This window comes from Glossina fuscipes, unplaced genomic scaffold, assembly GCF_014805625.2.
Source record: "Glossina fuscipes isolate IAEA_lab_2018 unplaced genomic scaffold, Yale_Gfus_2 1, whole genome shotgun sequence".
In the NCBI taxonomy this organism is placed as follows: Eukaryota; Metazoa; Arthropoda; class Insecta; order Diptera; family Glossinidae; genus Glossina; species Glossina fuscipes.
In genome coordinates this window covers 41,977,418-41,996,930 of record NW_023998415.1, presented here as the reverse complement: position 1 = coordinate 41,996,930, position 19,513 = coordinate 41,977,418, and the positions used below count along the sequence as shown (strand labels likewise).

At 35.6% G+C, this 19,513-nt stretch overlaps 1 protein-coding gene across 1 annotated transcript in view; it reads right to left on the bottom strand.

Annotated features, from left to right (window-relative positions):
- The window catches only part of LOC119644951 (titin-like), a gene marked incomplete at its 5' end in the record, with an annotated part of 41,131 nt that overhangs the window by 6,289 nt on the left and 15,329 nt on the right, over positions 1-19,513 (bottom strand). The window contains 8 exon segments of the mRNA XM_038044694.1: positions 88-1,059; positions 1,218-1,469; positions 1,536-1,577; positions 1,928-3,356; positions 3,359-7,134; positions 7,851-15,734; positions 16,487-16,720; positions 16,956-19,513. Coding sequence (XP_037900622.1) covers positions 88-1,059; positions 1,218-1,469; positions 1,536-1,577; positions 1,928-3,356; positions 3,359-7,134; positions 7,851-15,734; positions 16,487-16,720; positions 16,956-19,513 — 17,147 coding nt within the window.

Sequence of the window (19,513 nt, the reverse complement as noted above, 5' to 3'; positions counted from 1 at the left end):
CAAGAAACAGAAAAACAGGCGTATACTAAAGATCTTTGTAAAGTTTATATATTGGACACAAAACATATGGATTAAGACAATGAATACCTTCAATGGTCAGTTGGGCGTTGGTTTCGACGCTACCTAGTGGATTAATTGCTTTTACTGTGTACTCTCCCTTTTCTGGGTATTTCGGTGAAATCAAAGTTAAGGTATGAACATCTTTATCACTCCTGACGTTCTCTGTTATTGGTTTGCCATCTTTGTACCAAGAAATTTTTGGGGCTGGATTTCCGACAATTTGTGTGGATAAAACTGCGCTTTCTCCTTCACGTATAATCATATTGCGAAGAGGTTCCAATATTTGAGGTGGCTCTTTCTCCCCTGTGCGCACTTTCAGCATTATAGGTAACCTGGCCTCCCCTTCGCGGTTTGTTGCTACTACTTCATATACGCCTTCCTGCGACTTCTTGACTTTGCTAATGTGAACTACACTGCAGTACATGTGTATATCAGATTCTGTGACCACACGTACATTTTGCAATTTTGTTGTATCAATTTGTTCGCCGTTATAGGTCCATATAATATCTGGTTCTGGTACTGCTACGAGACGGCATTCCAAAATGACATTTGTATTTTCATTGACGTATTGAGCTTTAGGTTTGCGAGAGAAAGTTGGGGGGATACCCTCTAGAATGTCGGCTAAAGAGGATTCACGCGACATGCTTTTGCGTGACATACCGGTTGCGTCAGAACCATGATCTGATAAAGGCGTTTCCACAACTAATTCAGTCGTGGTTGATGTGAAACCAACCGAGTTTTTAGCGACGCATGTAAAGCGTCCAGCGTCTTCAGGAAATACTTCTCGTATAATTAGTGTAGCTACGTTGTCTTCATCGTAATACATTTGGAAATCTTGAGAAGGTTTTATAATGGCGGTTTCACGGAACCAGGCAATCTGTGGACGGGGTACACCCTCAACTTTGCATTCAAATTGCACCGTATACCCATCCGGTGTATGAATGGGTTGCAATTTTTCAATGAACCTAGGCGCAATAGCTTTTTCATCTGGTCCAGGCCCTTTGAAGATGTTACACAAAGACAAAAATGGAACAAATAATTTTTAAACAAATGTTAATCACTGCACTCACAGATTAGACTATGACGCATATTAATACAATAAATGGGTACAAAAAACTGTAGATTTTTCGAACACCCATCTAATTTCGTAAACTTACGTTCAAAAACGGGCAACTTGTCAATTTTCTCGTGTAGTTTCTTTTGTATATATTGCATGTATTTAGTTGGTTCCATAAGGTATTGGGCGGGCACCCAACCCTCTTCTAAAGTAATGCTCTTTTTCACATACCACCATTCTGAACTATGACGTCCTATAACGAATACCTTCTCGCCTTCTACCAGATTAATAGCCTCATCATTGTCAGCCACATAGTTGCAAATAGAATACATGGCATTTTCCTCTTCGCTTTCTATATAAATAAGTCATACAATGAATGTTATCCTCTATCCGGCAAATTTTTGGATTTTAATATTACCTTCAACGTGCATTTCTCGTGTAATATTTAAAGATGCTCCTTCTGTTCGTAACAATAACATTAAAAAAGTAAGATATATTAGCTTCTAAATTCTGGTTGCAGGAAGTTGTCAGTAGTGAATTATACATTAGGGAGACAGAGAGAGAAGGAGTTAATTTGCATCAAGAGTTGTAAAGTGGTAGCGTTATAAAAATGAATGCTCATCAAATTACCTCGCCTTGCTATGTTTTGTTATCATATAAGCTTTTAGATATTTTCTTAGAGAGCTAAAGTTGTATGCCATTGAAAGCAAATAATTATTTTAAAGCATATAAAACTTAAATTATTTCGATGAAGTTTTTAAAAAATCTGAAAAAATGCGGGCTTAATGAAACTTGCGGACAACGATTTACCTTCATTGTAGATTTGTTCGACGACTTTGCGTTTCTTTTTGAAGGTCAGCGAATCTTCTTCATAGGTTACAGCTTCAGATTTTATTCGTCCTATGCCAATCAAGAAATCTTCTTCATCCTCATGCTGTACAGAGTAGCGTGGTTTTGTTGGTTTTCTGTGTCTTAGTGGTATATCCACTTCGTCTAGTGGTAATTCCTCAATATGATATTCATCCGGTTCTTCAACATCGTACATGGTATCTTCGATACTGCTAGCGTCACGTATTTCTTCAATAACTGGACCCTCGTCATCTTCGATTTCTTGTACAATTTTAATTTTGACCTCATCTGCTTCTTCAGAATATGTTTTTTTGATGGGCTTTTTTACTTTGATCTTCTTGGACATGGATATCTCTTCTTCGGCATAAGAGTCTAATGCTATTTTGAATTCTTGCTGAATATCTTCTTGGACTCTAGCAGGTTTAGGGCGGAATGTGACATTTTCCACACCTTTATACTCTTGAACTTCTATTGATGGTTTTTGTGGTTTTTGCTTCTTTATTACAAATTCTTGTTCCTCTTCCTCGATGACCTGTTTTGATTTTTTTCTTGGCTTCTTAGAAACAACAAATTCTTCGACATCTTCACTTTCCGTGTATTCTTCTTCCCGTCTAATAGAAAGCTCAGCGGCAGCTTCATCCGTAGTTTGCTCTATTTGCGGTCGTTTTTTGAGAACAGTAGCTGCTTCTTCCACACCCTCATTGATTTTATGTGGCTTCTTGAACGATATACTGTACTCTTGCTCTTCGAGCTCTTCGAGTTGTGGTTCAATTGGCTTTTTCGGTTTCCTACGGACCATCACATCATCAATAACTTCTTCTTCTATAACTTCTTTTACTCTTTCTTCAATTAATTCCTGCTTTATGATCAGCTCATCGGCATCCTCTTCTATCACTTTAACCGGTTTTCTTTTCTTTTTTAACTGAACAGTTTGTTCTGAAGTTTCCTGTGTAACTTGTTTTTGTTTAGCAATTTTGAATTCTACATCAACGTCTTCCACTTCTACGAATTTATGTGTTTTTTTGGGTTTCAATGTAACTTGAGTTGTTTGTTCTTCTTCTATTTCTTGTGTAATCGCTGGTTTTTTTAACAATACCTCCTCTTCAAAAATTTCTTCATCTATCTTAGGTTTTCTTGGTTTTTTAGGTAATTTCAACTCAGCTGAATCTGGTTCAACCTCTTCGATTTCTTCTACTACTTGTACAACGGGTTCAACAGGTATTTCTTCTTCTACCTTCATGCGAAGTTCAACCGCAGTTTCTTCTTTAGGTTTCGGTTTTGGTTTTCTTTTAATTACCGCTGTTTCCGTTGGTTCTTCCTGCGTTTTAAGTTTTGGTTGTAAAGAAACTTCCACTTCCGGTTCCTCACTTTTTTCCGGTTGTTTTATTTCATTTTCTTAGGCAGTTTGACAATTTCTTGAGGTAATTGTTCCAACGTTTGTGGTTCAGTTTCGATAAGAGAGAATTTATATTCCTTAGGTTTCTCTAGCTTTGGCTTCTCGATAACTTTTTCTTCTTCAAGTTTTTGTTCAATTTCTGTAGATGGTTCTACTTTTTCTACTTTTTCTTCAATTACCTTTACTTCTTGCGGCACTTCCTCAACTTTAACAATTTTCTCTTCAATCGAAACAGCTGCTATTTGCTTTGGTTTCTTCGGTCTCTTTTTGATTGTTGCATCTTCGACAACTTCTTCCACAGGTTTTTCTGCAATTAGTGTTATTTGCTCTTCAGGCTCTTCTTTTATAGGCTTTTTCGTTTTGGTAGGTAAAACTATTTCTTCTGGTACTTCGATTTTCTTTTCTGGTTCTATATCCGTAACAGAAAATTTGTAAGAAATTGGTTCGTCTTCCGATGCTTCTTCTATTTTAGATTGTATGCCTTCTATGATTTCAGAATCTTTAGCAATTTCTTCAGTTCTTGTAATTTCTAATTCAGCCCGATCTTCTGCTGGAACTGACTTCTTCGGTTTCTTTTTGACTATCTTTTCTTCTACACTCTCTATCGGTTTTACGGGTGTTAAAATCACTTGTTCTTCTGGTTCTTCGACAAAACTTGGTTTTGGTTTTTTCTTGCGAATAATTTCAATTTGCTCCTCAACTACTTCCTCAGTCACAAATCGAGGTGTCTCTTCAATTACATTGATCTGATATTCGGTATCAGGCTTGCTTTCTTTTTCAGGTTCATGTTTCTCGATTGGTTTTTCGCCTTCCTCTGGGATTGTAATTTTCTCTTTTGGAATTTCAAATTCTTTAAGTTTAAATTTATAATCCTTTGGAATGTCTTTGTGAACTTCTTCAGTAACAGATGGCTTCGTCTCTTCTAAAAGCTCGATAGGTTGATCTATCGGCACCTCTTCCACAACTTTGGCTTTTAATTCAATTTCCTCGATGGCCTTTGGTTTCTTCTTTAATTTCTTTATTTTAACTTCAGCGTCTTGATCTTCATCTTTCGGTAATTTTGTTTCTTTTAGTACAAACTCAACTTCTGTATCTTCTTTGGGCTTTTCTTCTAGCTGCTCCGGCTTCGTTATATATTGAATATCAGCAACATCATTTTTCATTTCCCGCTGCTCTTCTACGATTTTGATTGTGTATTCTTTTGGAACTGTTTGAATTAGTTTCTTGTCTGTAACTTCCAATTTTACTGAAACTTCCTGTTTCTTTTCTGCAGGTACCAGTGGTTCGACTGTTTCCATTCTAACTTCTAATTCAGGTTCCACCTCTTCAAGTTTTTTAGTCTTCTTTGTTTGTTTGGTTTGTGGTTTTAAATCTACTTCTGTTTCTTCAAATGCTTTGGTCTTAAGAACTGGTTTCTTTACTTCAACTTCTTCAGGTTTTACTGTTGCTTTCTTAGGTTGAGTGGTAATAAGCACTTGTTCAGGTTGTTGCTCTTCCTTCACGAGAACGGGTTTTTCAACTATTGATTCGACAATGTTTATTTTGTATTCTGGGAATTCTACAATCTTCTTCTCAATTACAGTTTCAGTTTTACGTTTTTTGTCCTGAATTTCTTCTGGGAGTTTTCGCTCTGGAACTTTCTCTTCCTTTATAGAGAATTCGTATTCTTTCAACTTTTCTTTAGGTTTTAATTTCTCCAGAATTTCTTCAACCGCTTCCTCCTCAATTTTTTCAGCCGGTTGTCTTATGGTAACATTTATCATTTTTTCATCCTCTTTTCGAGATTTTTTCTTTGATTTGGGTTTTTCCTTAGTGACTTCTTCGGCAGTTTCTTCTTTTTTAGGTTCTTCAACCAGATCTTCAACTGAAACCTGTTCTACCATTGGTTGCTCACCTTTTTCGATCTCAAATGTAGCTTCTTCAACTATTTCTACAGGTTTTGGTGCTTCCTCAACTGGTTCTTGTACAGTGTATTCATATGGTTCAGGAACAATTGGTTTAGGTTTTTTCTTTCTCGTAACCACCCTTTCCTCTACTACTTCTTCAACAATTACTTCTCTTTCATCAATATCAGTTATTTGCACCTTATATTCCTCAGGCAGTTCTTCAGGTTCAATGACAGTGGTAGTGATTTTATATTCTATAGGTATTTCTTCAGTACGCTTAGGTTCGAAAACTTCTTCTTTTATCTTAAATTCTTCAATTGGTCTTTCTTTGGGAGATTTTTCTTTAATTTTAACTTCTTCTGTAGGAGCATCTGTGGACGGGGCTTCTTGACGTTCCTCTTCTTGAATCGTTATCTCAAATTCTTGAGTTTTTTCATCGAAAGATACAACTTTCTTAGGTTTCTCTTTCTTAACCTTTGGTTTTTTGGGCTCTTTGGCAACGATTTCTAGTGCGGGTGAAAAAGATTTTTCTCTTGTTCTCTCTTCCTCTTTGACTGAAACTGTACTATCTTCTGTAGGAGTAAGCTTAGGCGTTTCAATATGCTTTAATTTTATTTCGTCTTTAGACTTTTCTGCAGGCTTACTTTCCGGAATACGAAATTTAACGTCTTTTTCAGTAGGCTCTTCGGTCTTCTTTGGCTCACCAGGAACAATTTCTATAATATTACTTTCTTCGTCTAGCTTAGCTTTCGGTTTAGGCTTGTATTTTGGTTTTGGCGTTTCAATATCTTTCGCAGGTTCTTCTGGATATTGTAGCGGTTCAAGCTCTTCTTTAGGATACTCAACATCATCAAATTCAAGTAGTTCCAATGGCTTTATTTTGTACTTAGGTTCTTCTGGTTGAGGTTCCAATTCTTTAACAACTACTTCCTGCTTTTTCGTGGGGACTTTCTCACTTATTTCTTCTACTTGTTGCGGTTGTACGGGAATTTTCTTTAGTACTACGTTTTCTGGCTTTTCTTCTTCTTTCGGTTTCATTTTTCCTTTACCCAATTTTATTTGAATTTCGTCTTGCTTTTCTTCCGGTTTGATTGGTTTTTTAGGCTTCTCACGAGGTACCTTTTCTCCAACCTCTCCCTCGTCGCTGACGTATTTTTCGTAAGTTTCCAATTCGACTTTTTCCAAATCATCTTTAATTTTCTTGATCTTCTTTGGCTTATAAGGTTTGAATTTTAATACTTCCTCAGCATCTTCGATGTTGCGAGATAATTCGCCACTAGATTTAATAGCTCCGATTTCCGCTAATACTGGTTTTAAAGCATCTGGTGGGTATTCAATCCAATCGATTCGACTTTTAAGTTTAAATTTGGGCAGTTGCACCGTTTGTTCTTCAATTGGCTTTTCTTTGCGTTTCACAGCTTTCAGTTTAACCATTTGGGGAATTTCAGTTGTGTCCGTAATTATCACCTTTTTGGCTTTCTGTTCTTTGCGCTCTATCTTAATGGGCTCCAATTTGGCAACTTCGGTTCTAGCTCTTATTGGTTTTTCGAAATCAATTTTTTCAAACTTCTCCAATTCGGTCTTTTCAATTTCTTGTTCAAGAAGTTTTTGTATAATTAAATCTTGCTCGTCAATTTTCTTAATTGATTTCTTTTTCTTTTTAGGCTTAGATATTTCTTCGACTGCTTTGGGCGCTTCCTCTTTTTCTTCTTCGGCGTACTCGACGGGATGCGGTTCTTCCAAAGCCTTGGGCAATTCCTCGATAATTTTGATTTCTGATCTTGTCTCTTCTTCTTTCTGTTCGACAATTTCTTCCGTAGGTTTTCTTTCCTCTGGTTCTTCTTCGATTATACCAATCTTATAATCATGCATAATCGTCTCTTTACCTATTACAAAAAATAATCGAAATTACTTTCAAATCTCTAAGTGGCAGATTTTTTACGCAAACGTGTATGATATAAGAATGGTCTAAAAAGCTATTTAAAGTTACGAATAGTATATAGAAATGTAGGGCTTAAATCAAAGCTTTATATAAACAAAAATTTAATGTTTGACGCATTGGAAAAATAGGAGCAAGGAGACGGTTGCATTAAAAGAATAATAAATAATATATATAAAGACACAAACCAAGATAACAAGATTGTCAAATCTATATACCATAGCTGATAAAGCAAAATGCATGAAATTTTGAACAAATAACAAATTGCTGATAAATCTGAACATCGGTCTATCCAGTTTTATTTGAAAACAAAGTAGTTTTAAGATATGTGGTCAAAACATTAGAAAAATATTCTTTTTTTAAATTTTAGTTACTTTTTAAGAATATGGAAGCTTTTGCTTTACTTTTCAATTTGGTTTTTGGTTTAAGTCTTTTCTAAAATTATAATAAACTCAAATTTAATATGATATAATTTTTACGATAAGTTTAAACAGAGAGTAAAGTTTATTTTATAAGGCGGCCATCAAGAATAAAATAATAGAGGAGGTTCAGGAACAAAAACGGAGGCATTAGTTTTAGGTGGATATAAAAAAATTAAATAACATAAAATGCTTAGTTGTGACTAATAAGCTATATTGTAAGAAGGGCAAACGAAACACTTACTTGTCTCAGGAGTTTGTTTTTTAGTTTTGTGTTTGATTGGTTTTGTTTCCTCTGTTGGTTGTGATGGCTGTATTTCCTTATGTGAGACGGGTGTGATTTGTTCTGTGTCCTTTGGCTGTGTTGCCTCATGTTGTTCCTCTATTTGTTGTTGTGGTGCATTGTATGGTGTTTCTGTTTCTGTGATCTTTATGTCATATATAGTGTCAACTGTAGTATTTAGTATTTCGTCGGTAGTCGGAATTTTTGGAGGTTTACTTTTTTTAACTTCCTTTCTTTGAATGGCAATGACCTGTTCTTTTAGTTGTTCGATTGGAATTGGTTCAGTTTTCTCCGGTATGTCAATCTTTTCATATTGTTCTAACGTAGTCTTTGGGATATCTTCTTCAATCAGTTTTTGAATATAATTTTCTAGTTCATCTGTTTTTACTTTTTTTACTGTTTTCTTTGGTTTCTTGAATTTAGCAGGTTCTGATTTCTGTTCAGGCTGCTCAGTTAGTAGCTTCGCTTCTTCCAACGGTTCTTCGTCAATGATAACTGTAACTTCAGAACTGTTTTCTTCATGTATCGTAACTACATGTACTATACTTTCTGCTGTGTCATCCACTTTCTTCTCCAGTTTTCGTCGCTGGATTGTTTTTTGTTTGGGTTTATCCTCTTCGTTAATTACTTTTTCGACTTGAGTTTCGACGGGCTCGATTTCAATAACTTTAACCACTGGCAGTGGCTTCATAATTTTAGGCGTAACTTCCTCTATTAGCTTAACTTGCAACAACGGTTCTTCTCTTACAGGTTTATCTTCAGTAATCCTAGGTTCGTGCCTCTTTTTAATTTTTGGTTTTTCTTCAGTTGGTTGTTGTTCTTTAGTTTCAACCTCAAAAGTATCTTTAGTGTCTTTGGGTGTAGGTTCAAATTCAATTTTTTCATATCTTTCAAGTTCCGTTTTGGGTATTTCTTCTGTGATTAGTTTCTGTATGTAATCGTCTAAGTCATCAGCTTTAATTTTTTTAGTTTTCTTTTTCGTAGATTTTACATTAAATGGTTTTTGTTCCTCGGATTCAGGTTCTGTTTCAACGACTGTAATATCGACCTCTGGTTGACCCTCTGTTTTAATTTCTGTGATTTCAATAGCTTCCTCTTTGGGACTTTGCGGGAGTTTCAATTTACGTTTTATAATGGTTTGAACTGCAAGAGCGCCATCTTCATCAATTGGTTCACGAACCTCAGTTTTTGTTTCAATCACTTCAACTTTCATTTTTTCCGGCTCTATTAACGTTGGAGAAGTTTCTTTTACTATTATTTCAAACAATTGCTCATCTGCGGGTTGTTCTTTTTTGATTTCTGTTTTCTTTTCTTTAGATTTTTTAATTTTAGGCTTAGAAAGTTGTTCAGATTTTTCTTTTAATAAAAATTTATATTCCGGTTCACTTGGTTCATATTTTTCGATAATCTTTATGTCAGCGGATTGATCATCACGAATGTTATCTTCTTTTCCTGGCATTTCTTCACTAACTTTAGGTGCTTTCGATTTCTTCTTCTTCTCTTTTTCTCGAGACTCAATCTCTTTACTAACGGCCGCTGGAGGTTCTGCCTCTTTAGGCGTACACTCTTCTTTTATAGTCACCTCAAATACTTCTTCACTTCGTTTTTTTGAAGGAGCTTGGTCATTTTGGATTGTTTCCGTCTTTTCAGGTTCAGACTCTGCTTCTTCTGCGGGCTTTTCTTCAGTTTTCTTTACTTGTAGGGGGTGTTTCTTTTTTAATTTAACTGATTCATCCACTTTAATCTCCTCAAATGTCTCTACTTCGGTTTTGGGTGCATCCTCTTCTATGAGTTTCGGTACATAATTTTCAAGATCGTTCTTTTTTACTTTCGAAATTTTTCGTGGTTTTTTGGGAGCTTCACTTAGAGACAAAGGAATGTCCAAATCATCTTCGGTTACTGAAATCGCCAGCGATTCTGCAGTGACCTCTTCCGTTTTTACTGATTCTTCTGGTTTGGGTGCTTTTTTGAGCTGACTTTTTGGTTTCGTTTTCAATTTAATTGGCTCATTGATATCAATTTTTTCATATTTCTCCAATTCGGTTTTCGGTATATCTTGCTCAATTAATTTTTGTATGTATTCTTGTAGGTCGTCCTTTTTAACTTTTTTAGGCTTTTTAGGTTTTTCTTTCACTAATTCCGGAATATCTGAAATCTTTTCAGCTTCGGTGATTGTTACAGTAATTTCGGCTACAGGCTCATCTTCCTTTTGTGTTTCAACTATTTCAATAATTTCTTCCTTAGGTCCAATTTGCTTTTTAATCTTTCGTTTTGTGACTTTTTGTGTAATTGTTTTTCCTAAATCGTCGACTACATCGAAGACATTTTCTTGTTTATCGATTTCCGTAACAGAAACTTCCAAATCTTCAGGCTGAATTCTTTCGTTTGTTTCTACTTCCGTTAATTTGTAATCGTAAGTTGTTGCCTCTTCAGTTTCTTTTGGCTCTTTACGCTTCAACTTTTTAATCTTTTTAGGCGCTATATCTTTAATTTCTTTTTGCTCTACTTCTTCAGTAACTTTGAATTTATATGAATCGTCGGTTATCTCTTTAGGAGATTCAGAACGTTTTGACACTTCTTCGCTTGGACTTATGTCTGGTATTTCAAACGGTTCGTCAACTATAGAAACCCTTTTCTTTTTAGACTTTTTAATCTTTTCAGGAATTTTGTCAGTATCGGCTGGCACGTCCAAGACTTCCTCAGAGATCATGGCTATTACATCATCAGACTTAACAAAATCTTCTATAACTTTAATAATGAATTCTTTGGTTTGTTCTTTCGGAACTTTTTTAGTTTTCTTAATTGGTTTTTTCACCACAGTTGTTGCTTCTTCAGTGGCGAAAGCTTCATTGATTATCTCAGTAATTGTAACTTCGGCTGTGGGTTGATCCTCTTTAATGATTTCTGCAATCTCAAAAACTTGCACTTTAGGACCAGATTTGCTTTTAATCTTACGTTTAGTAATTTTTTTCTCCTCAAAGTTCTCCTTATCTAAAGGTTCTTTTATGATCTCTGTGATCGCTTCAATTTCTTCTATCACTAAAGGTTGTTCCTCACTAGTTCTAATTTCCGCTCTTTTAACCTTCCTGGGTTTACGTTTTTCTTCATGACCAGTCGTTTCTTCGCTTTTGAGCTCTTCGGGTATATAATCCTTTATTTCATACCGAACACTGAAATCTTCGGGAACGTCACTAATTGAAGTTTTAAGTTCTTCGTTTTCTGTTTTAATAATTTCTTCTGGTGTTTCTTCTTCTTGTGGTAAGATTTCCTGTATATTAAATTCATGCACCGTCACTGGAATACCATCACAAACTTCAACTGATTTTTTATGTTGTTTTTTAATTGTTTTTGGTTTCTTTTTCTTCACAGTTTCAAATTCCAGCGGCGTAAATTCTTCCAGCTCAGTTTTCGGTATTTCTTGTTCGATAAGTTGTTGTATATATGCATCTGTCTCGTCCAACTGAGCCTTCTTCTTTTTGAATTTTTTAATAACTTTTTCTGTTTGAATTTCTTCTGGCCATTTTTCTTTCGGTGTTATGTCGGTTGTAGTAATTTCAACATCTGCTTCTTCTGGCTTCTTTTCAGCAAAAGATTCTACTATTTCTATTAAGTATTCCTTGGGTCCTTCTCGTTTTTTTAGTTTTCTTTTGGTTAGAATTTGCTTGATTTCTTCACCAGTTTCATCGATAATATTTTGAACCGTTACCTCAGGCTGTAATTCTTCTACACGTACTGTATATTCTCTGATAGTCTCTTCTCTTTTTGTTTCCTCAGGTTTGGGCCGCTTAGGTTTCAGTTTTCGTTTTTCCATTTGTTCATCTCCTTTGAGTGGCTCGGCAATCGGTTGCTCAACATTAATTTCATCGAATGGATATGGTTCAACTTGTTCTTCAAGAACTTGAATGATGTAATCCTGAACTTTCTCTTTAGGCACTTTCTTGACTTTCTTAATTGTTTTACTTTCATCCGGTTTTTCGGTTGTGGCGTCTTCTGGTGCAGTTTCTGTAATTTCTACTATGGCCACTTCCGCTGCAGGTTGATCTTTCAGTGTAGTCTCACAAACTTCGAATACCTTCTCCACTGGGCCAGATTTTCGCCTTAATTTACGTTTAGTAACCGTAGTCTGCGTTATTTCGCCACTCTCTGTGGGCTCCTCAATGGTCTCAATAATCTTTGCGATCTCTTCCACAACTACTGGATAGTCTTCCACTGTTTCTTGTTTAGCCTTTATCACTGCTTCTCGTTTTGGTCTCCCTTCGTCTTCGAATAGTTTTGTAGTTGCTGTAAACTTTTCCGGGACATTTTCTCCTAAAGAATCTGTCTCTTCTGGCTTTACTTCTTCGATTGGTTCGATTTCTTGAATGTTAAACTCATGCACAGTGACCGGAGCACCCGCGACAATTTCGATTTTTTTCTTGTGATGTTTTTTAATTATTTTCGGCTTTTCTTTCTGCTTAGTTTCACATTCAAGTGGTTCAAAAACTTCAAGTTTAGTTTTCAGTACTTCCTGCTCAATAAGTTGTTGTATATAAGTGTCTTTGTCGTCGACCTGAGGTCGTTTCTTCCTGAATTTTTTGACAATCACATTTTTTTCTTTTACTTCTTCAGAATCTTCTGCAGGAGCAATTTCGGTAGTAGTAATCTCAATATCAGCTGTAGGATTATTTGCCATAAAAGATTCTACGATTTCGATGAAATATTCTTTAGGGCCTGCTGTCTTTTTCAATTTTCTTTTTTTAGTGATTTCTTTAACTTCTTTACCCGTTTCATCAATGATATCTTTAACAATGATCTGGGGTTCGAATTCTTCAATTCTCACCGCGTACTCCTTACGAGTTTCCGCTGGTTTTAACTGTTTAATACTTTTAGGTTTTGCAGGACGTTTCAGTATATCTTGTTCCGAAATATCAATAGAGAAATCGGTATTCAAAGTCTCCTTCGGTTGTTGTTGTTCTTCTTGGTGCTTCATTACAACGTCGGAAGTAACGTTATCTACCTCAAGAATGTCCTTTTCAGTAATTTTAACGTCTTTGCCTTTATCATACTTTAGCTTTTTCGTTTTCTTTTTTTCAGTTGGTTTCTTTTCTTCCTCTTGAACTGGTTCCGATTGAAATACTTCCTCGAGCACTTTTACCATAGAATAATTAATATTATCAGGGATTCCTTCACAAGGTTGATCTACTGTAAGAGTTTTATCTAATACCTCTGGAGTGTCTATGGTTTCGGGTATTTCATCGCAAATTTTTATTAAATATTCTTCAACTTGATCTTTTTTTACTTTCTTTGTAATTTTCTTTGATTTCGGTGAGGCATCAATTGCGGCTGCTTCATTGGTGGGTAGTGGTTCTAATTCTAAGATATTTACTGTAACTTCAGCGAACGGTTGATCTTCGACTTGGGTTTCGAGAACTGTGACTTCGTATTGTTTAGGGCCGATCTGTCTCTTAATTTTTCGTTTAGTTTTGATTTTTTCGACGAATTTACCTTGATCTTCAATGGTTTCTACGGTGGTCTCAGTTTGTTCAGTTGTTTCCTTGACTTTAAATGCGGGAAGTGGTTTTTTACTTTCTTGAACATGCTCTATATGATACATTGGAATTGAATCCATTTGTTTTTCATCGGTAGATTCCTGTTCGCTTTCATGCATTAAAAACTTGAAGTCGCCAATTTCCATAGGCGCAACTTCAGTTAATGCTGGTTTTAAGGTTTTCTTTTGTTTATCAGTTTGTTTAATTTCCGGCATCGTTTCTGTAGGTTCGAAGTCTGTAATTTTAGCTTGTGTCTCTTCACTTTCTGCGTATGTTTCCCGCGGTGCTTGCGATTTTGATTTTTTCAATTTTTTCGGACGTTTATCGAACTCGGGTTTTTCGTACCTTTCAAGTTCAGTTTTGGGAATTTCAGCTTCAATTAGTTTCTGTATGTAGGTATCGAGCTCATGCTTCTTCATTATTTTACTTTTCATCGGCTTAGTTTCTTCTTTAGGACGGATAATTTCTTCTTTTTCTACGTCTTTCACTAAAACTTTATAAGTAGGTTCCTGGTTCTCACTTTCCGGTTCGATTTCAATAATTTCAATTATGCTTTCCTCTATGCCTCTCTGATGAAGTATTTTACGTGTTTTCAAAGATTGCTTTTCGTTTTCTGTTGTTCCTTTTTGACATTCAGGTTCTAATTCTTCAACAATAATGTCATAGAACGTGTTATCGTCAATAGCCGTTACAGGATGTTCTTGCAATTCAGCTACAAAGTCTTCCAATTCGTTCGGTTTCATCAATTTAACCTTTTTATGCGTTTTTTGTATCTTTGATTCAGTAGAATCATCTGGCTCGCATATTATAAACGAAACTTCATACAATTTGTCCTGTTCCTGCTTGTCTCTTTCTGGGAAATCTATTATCTCTACAACGTACTGTGAAGCCTCGGTTTTTTGTACAATTTTCTTTTTCTTTTTGACAATTTTTTTGTTGTCTTCAGCGGAAAGCTGTTCATCTTCAATTATTTCCGGCTCAAATTCAATTACATCAATAATTTTGGGTATGAATTCTTCTTCGACGTCACTGCTTACTTCCAAATCAGCTTTAAGTTTTACATCCAGTATTGTGTTTAACGGTTTGGATTTTTTCGTTACCACCTTGGGTTTTTCTTGTATACTAAGATCTTCTTCTCCAATAGAGTCTGCTGAGATATCAACAGCGAATGGTTTAAGTTTTACTTCCTCCATTTCCCGTTTAGTAATTGGAAGTTTGCCTTTACCAAGTTTAAGTTTTCTTTCTTCTGTGGTAATTTCCTCTTTCGAAAGTTTTTTAGATCGCTTGTACTTAATAGGAGCAATTTCTTCGACGACTTCTGGCTTTTCTCCCTCTTTTGTTACCAAATGTTGCTCCAGATAAGTTTCTTCAATCTCTGCAGGTATATATTTGCTGGGACGTCTTTTTAAAATTTTGAAAGCTTCGTCAATATTACGCGATAGTTCACCACAACCTCGTTTAGTGTTAAGTTCCGTGATTTTCAATTGGAAGTTGTACGGAGCATAAGGTATAAAATTAATCCAGCTCTTCAGTTTAGTTTTGAATGGTACTTTTTGTTTTTTGGTCTTGGGTTCAGACGGCCTTTGTTTGGGTGTCTTTAGTTTTATCATTTGCGGAAATTCCGCTACCGACGTTATTTCCATGCGTTTGGGTTTTTTAATTTCAATGTTTTCTACTTTCATCGGTACAAGTTTTAGTGGTTTTATGGGTTTACTAACCGAGTCACGACGAGCCTTTTGCGGAGTCTCTACTTCGATACGTTCATAGTCTTGAAGAACAGTTTTTGGAATTTCTTGATGAATTAAGAATTGTATGTATTCGTCTAGTTCGTCTTTCTTAACCTTCTTAGCCGGTTTCGTCTTTTTAGGTTTCTTTTCTTTAGGCTTTGGCTGTTCTGCCATATCAGCTAGTGTGACTTTCGCACCTTCAAATAGTTCTTCCGTTTTTTCGGGCTCTTTTTCATTCGTGATAACATCGACCGTATACTCTTCTTCCCTGCCTGGTTCCTGGGTAGTAGTAACTTCAATAATCTGTTCGCGTTCACCAACCTTACTCTTAATTTTTCTTTTCTTGACCAGTTTAGTTTTTGGAGCTTCTATACTTGATTCAGCGGTTGGCAATTCTATTTCCAATATTTCTTCAGGTAAATATTCAACTCTAACCTCTTCCGGCTTCTCTTCAATCACATTGAATGCAGTTGTTTTATGTTTCGGTTTAAGTTTCTTCTGTTTGGCGTGTTTGTCTGCATATTGTGTCTGTGTTATGTCTTCACTTACATCTTCGGGTTCTGTGATAGTGTATAATTTGTTGTCTTGGTCTAGTTTAATAAAAATTTGTTTATTGTATATTGCTAAAGAATATTCTTTTTTATAAAATCTTATATTTAAATATACGCACAACAATTATGTCATACAATTAAGATGAATTTTGTGGGGAGTTCAAATTTTCGTAATAAGTTAGTTGAAGGTTGTATGTGAAAAGATAACGAAGTGAAGGCGATAATTTATGTGCGAACCTTCGTCTAGGGTTTGCAGTAAGATTGCATGAATATGCAATAAATAGATGAGTTTAGATTGCTTTTTGTATATATATGTTTTAAAATCAAGCTCATTAATAACTAAGAAATTTTTATATTAGTCTTAAACTATCTCAAACAGTATTATATTATATGGCTTTAAAATTGTGTTTTATATCAGCTATTTCTTCACTCGAAATTATTGGCATTTACTATAAGAATATAATTTTCACTTATATATAAGAACGTAATGAATAGTGAACACTTAAGAAAAATGCGAAACAGGTTATTTGTTGACAACTTATAGAACAGCTAACTTATAGTGTTGGCTGCGTAGGGTTTTTATGCAATCATTTTCACTTTTGATTTTGTTATGATGTAATGAAACATTTACTCTCACTGAGTAATAGACTACTGCTCTTCTTTTTATAGGAAACCTAACCAATTCTGAAAATATGCTTTTTTCCAAGGCCATATATTAGAGAGTTTTCGGCAAATTTCTTCTTCTTAATAATAATAGTTAGTAGAATAAATTAAATTATAAAGTAATTCACCTGTTATATCGCTGACTTCAACAATTTCAATTTGGTATGGTGTGAAATCTTCGTGTTCCTTAATCGTTTCTGAATCACTAAGGACTTCCTCAACGAGGACGCCTTCCTCTTGTGTAATTTTTTTGCTTTCAGTTTGTATTGTGGCTTGGCCAACTTCGTTTTGTACCGACTTAAATGTGGTTATGTAAACGGGCTTTTCTTCAGCTGTAATTTGTTGTGGTGTAAGCTCAGCTTCTGTTTAATATATTGTTTGTTTAAGTATGTATATGTATCAATGAAAACACATATAAAAATAAGTGTTGGTCAGGTAGAAAAGAAATAATTATGTTTAATAAATACAGAAGAAAAAGAATATTACTACAATAAGGGTAAGTATATAAATGCAAAATAGAAATAGTACACATGGATTGTATACATACATTATAAAAAGTGGTAAGTGTTGTTATGAACAGTGTAAGTGTAATCTTACCCTTAAGCGTTTTGTGTTTTTTGGGCTTTTGCTTAGTTATTTTCTTGACAATTTGCTCATCGTCCAATTGTCTTATATCAATTATATCCGATAGACTATCTTCATTGACAACTTGTATCATTGAGTACGGCTCTTGTCCGTCTTCTTCAATAGTTTGGATTTGATAAAATTCGGGACAGGGTGAAACATCTCGTTTAAATGTTCGTGTTTTAGTAGTTTTCTTCTTTGGCTTTTTACCAGGCTCTATTATCTCTGCTTCTATAATTTCTTCAGGAAATTCTTCCAATGTTATCAGACGCATCTTAAAATCTTCGGCGGGTTTTTGTTCAATGTAAACTGTTGCATTGGACTCGTCTTCACCCTCAATGATTTGTATAGTAAATACTTCATTATTTTGCTTATACGATTTAGTCCTAAGTTTCTTTTTCTTGATTTTCCCATCTGATGTAATAGTATCAAGAAGAGCACGCTGTTCAGGCAACTCCACTGCTTGAGTGATTTCTTTGGGTTGTTCGTCTGGCTTATCTGCTTCAGTTATTGTAACTGTAAGTTTCGGTTTTTCATTCTCATCTTGCACAATTTGTAATTCAGTTACTTCTTCTTTATCACCAATAGGTTTCCTAATAACTTTTTTCTTAACTTTTCTAGTCTTCATATTTCCATGCTCATCTACATACTCCGTTGTAACAAATTCTTCTGGCAATTCGTAAACAGGTGTTAACGTCTCTTCCGGAAGTTGCGGAAACGGTTCTTCGTAGTTGTGTGTTAAAACCGTTGTAACTGGCTCTTTTTCAAATTCCTCCACTGTTTGAACTCTGGTGATTTCCATTTTAGGGCCTTTAATCTTTTTTATAACTTTGGTTTTAATTACTGTTTTCATAGGGGTACCATCGTCTTTCTCGGCTAAAAGAACTGTTTTTTGTTCCGGCAACTCTATCACCGTTTCAGGTTCTACAGGTTCTTTTACACGGACCATTTTCTTAAGCCTAAGTTGCTTAATTTCCAGGTTATCAATTTTCGGGAGAACAGTTTCTTCTACTGTAACAATTGTCTCAGGTTTTTCATTTTCGTTCTCAACGGTTTCAATTTTGGTAACTTCTTGTTTATCACCCTTGATCTTCTTAATTACACGAGTCCGAATTTTTTTCTTTATGGGTTTGCCATCTTCGGACAAAGTCTCGAGAACACGCACTTCCTCAGGAAGTTCTTTGATTTCTTCTGGTTGTTCATCAACAAAAGCTTCTTCGACCGTTACTACGGTTTGCGGTTTCTTATCGTCTTCTTCGACAGTTTCAATTTTAGTAACTTCTTGTTTAGCACCCTTGAGTTTCTTGATTACACGAGTGCGAATCTTTTTCTTTGTGGGTTTGCCATCCTTTGAAATGGACTCGACAATACGCACTTCCTCAGGAAGTTCTTTGACTTCTTCTGGTTGTTCATCAATGGGTGCTTCTTCGACTGCTACTGTGGTGTGTGGTTTCTTATCGTCTTCTTCAATGGTTTCTATTTTAGTAACTTCTTGTTTATCACCCTTGACTTTCTTGATTATACGAGTGCGAATCTTCTTCTTTGTGGGTTTGCCATCCTTCGAAATGGACTCAACAACACGCAATTCCTCAGGAAGTTCTTTGACTTCTTCTGTTTGTTCACCAAGGGGTGCTTCTTCGACTGTTACTGTGGTGTGTGGTTTCTTATCGTCTTCTTCGACGGTTTCTATTTTAGTAACTTCTTGTTTATCACCCTTGACTTTCTTAATTACGCGAGTGCGAATCTTCTTTTTTATTGGTTTGCCGTCTTTGGCAATGGACTCGACAATACGCACTTCCTCAGGAAGTTCTATGATTTCTTCTGGTCGTTCATCAATGGATGCTTCTTCGACAGTTACTGTGGTGTGTGGTTTCTTATCGTCTTCTTCGACGGTTTCAATTTTGGTAACTTCTTGTTTATCATCCTTGACCTTCTTGATTACGCGAGTGCGAATCTTTTTCTTTGTGGGTTTGCCGTCTTTGGCAATGGACTCGACAATACGCACTTCCTCAGGAAGCTCTTTGATTTCTTCTGGTTGTTCATCAAAAGGTGCTTCTTCGACAATTACCGTTGTTTGCGGTTTCTTATCGTCTTCCTCGACAGTTTCAATTTTAGTAACTTCTTGTTTATCACCCTTGACTTTCTTGATTATACGAGTGCGAATCTTCTTCTTTGTGGGTTTGCCATCTATCGAAATGGACTCGACAACACGCACTTCCTCAGGAAGTTCTTTCACTTCTTCTGGTTGTTCATCAATGGGTGCTTCTTCGACTGTTACTGTGGTGTGTGGTTTCTTATTGTCTTCTTCGACAGTTTCAATTTTAGTAACTTCTTGTTTATCACCCTTGATTTTTTTGATGATGCGAGTGCGAATCTTTTTCTTTGTGGGTTTGCCATCTTCGGACAAAATCTCGAGAACACGCACTTCCTCAGGAAGTTCTTTGATTTCTTCTGGTTGTTCATCAATGGGTGCTTCTTCGACAATTACCGTTGTTTGCGGTTTCTTATCGTCTTCTTCGACGGTTTCAATT